We start from the raw sequence: 1,282 nt of genomic DNA, 5'->3' as shown, positions 1-1,282 counted from the left end.
ATATCATAATTTAATTAATATTATTACATTTCTTTAAATATTTGTATGACTTTCTTGTAAAACGTATTCTTAACCATACTAGGCATATTCCATTAAGCAACATGAACTACATTGGAACGTAATTTATAGATGTTTAATGAAACCTAAAAAATATCTAGAGTTACATCTTTGTAATGAAAATTTGTTGGTAGTAGGCCTAGGTTGTGAAAATAAAGCTTCGAAAACCGCATCGTCAAATATTTTTTTGTATAACTGGCTCCTTCCCAAAATCTGATGGATTGATTGTGCAGTTGAGGGCGGTGTTTTGTGAACTGGCAATGTGGATTGATCGAATGACACAAAGTGGCAAAACTCATTTATCTCCCTCTGACTTTATACTAGGCAAAAACTGTATTTACACTTACAAAAACCCCACTCTTATACATTGGTCTTTCTAACTATGCTGGGAGCCACTGGGACAGAGCCCGAAAGGATTTTTGAGATAAGAATAGGCCTATGTGTTAATCGGGAATGTAAGCTATCATCATGCCAAATTTCAGCCCAATCCGACCAGTAGTTAATGCGTGAATGACCCCGATCAAAACACACACAAACTTTCACATTTCTAATATTAGTATATGTTCAATGTGTATGGTGTTTTTGGCCTTAAGAAGACTATTGATGTCTGCAGTCCAGTCCGTGCTTCTCTACGGCTCTGAGGTGTGGGCAGACGCGCTTAACAAGGAGGCGTACAGGAGGCTCGCACGAGTGCAGCGTCAGGCGGCACTCAGGGACAGGGTCGCTACCGCGTACCGTACGGTATCCGAACCGGCCGTTTTGAAAATTGCTGAAGATATCCCTGTCAAACTCTTGGCAGCGGAGAGGAAGGCAATCCACCGGAGACAAGGCTACATTGGAAATGATACCGCAAGATCGGAGGAGCGCTCCCGCACTTTTCAGATGTGGCAAGAAAGCTGGGAAAGGGAAACTCGAGGACGTTGGACTGCCAGACCACAGAAAACAGTATGGGTAGTTTTCTGTGGCCAGACTCATCCGACAGGTCCAACCGTGGGTGGAACGGCGGCACGGGGAGGTTGACTACTATCTCACACAGTTCTTGTCAGTCACGGCTATTTTCAGTCGTAGGTACCTGCACTTGATGGCCAAAACGAATTCGCCTGACTGTATATACTGCCCATGCATTCCCGACGACGCGGAACACACTTTTTTTCCGCTGTCCACGATGGGATATGCTCCGCCAGGAGGCCATTCAACATCTTGGGATGCCGTAGATTGAATCGAT

General features: G+C 44.2%; 1 protein-coding gene across 1 annotated transcript; it reads left to right on the top strand.

Moving 5' to 3' along the window:
- The first annotated feature begins 660 nt into the window (after positions 1–660).
- On the top strand, positions 661–1,077 carry LOC129005080 (uncharacterized). The gene has a single exon (XM_054433871.1). It carries the CDS (start codon positions 661–663, stop codon positions 1,075–1,077), a length of 417 nt encoding a protein of 138 aa, XP_054289846.1.
- The last annotated feature ends 205 nt before the right edge of the window (positions 1,078–1,282 follow it).

This window comes from Macrosteles quadrilineatus, unplaced genomic scaffold (assembly GCF_028750875.1).
Source record: "Macrosteles quadrilineatus isolate MER2022 unplaced genomic scaffold, UCM_ALF_1.0 Scaffold_15__1_contigs__length_3749704, whole genome shotgun sequence".
Classification (NCBI taxonomy): Eukaryota; Metazoa; Arthropoda; class Insecta; order Hemiptera; family Cicadellidae; genus Macrosteles; species Macrosteles quadrilineatus.
Note: the sequence above shows the minus strand (reverse complement) of the source record. Positions and strands in the feature narration are given on the sequence as shown.

What these genes read in the sequence shown, in the direction of transcription:
- LOC129005080 (XM_054433871.1), top strand. Translation starts at nt 661, where the DNA reads ATGTCTGCAGTCCAGTCCGTGCTTCTCTACGGCTCTGAGGTGTGGGCA.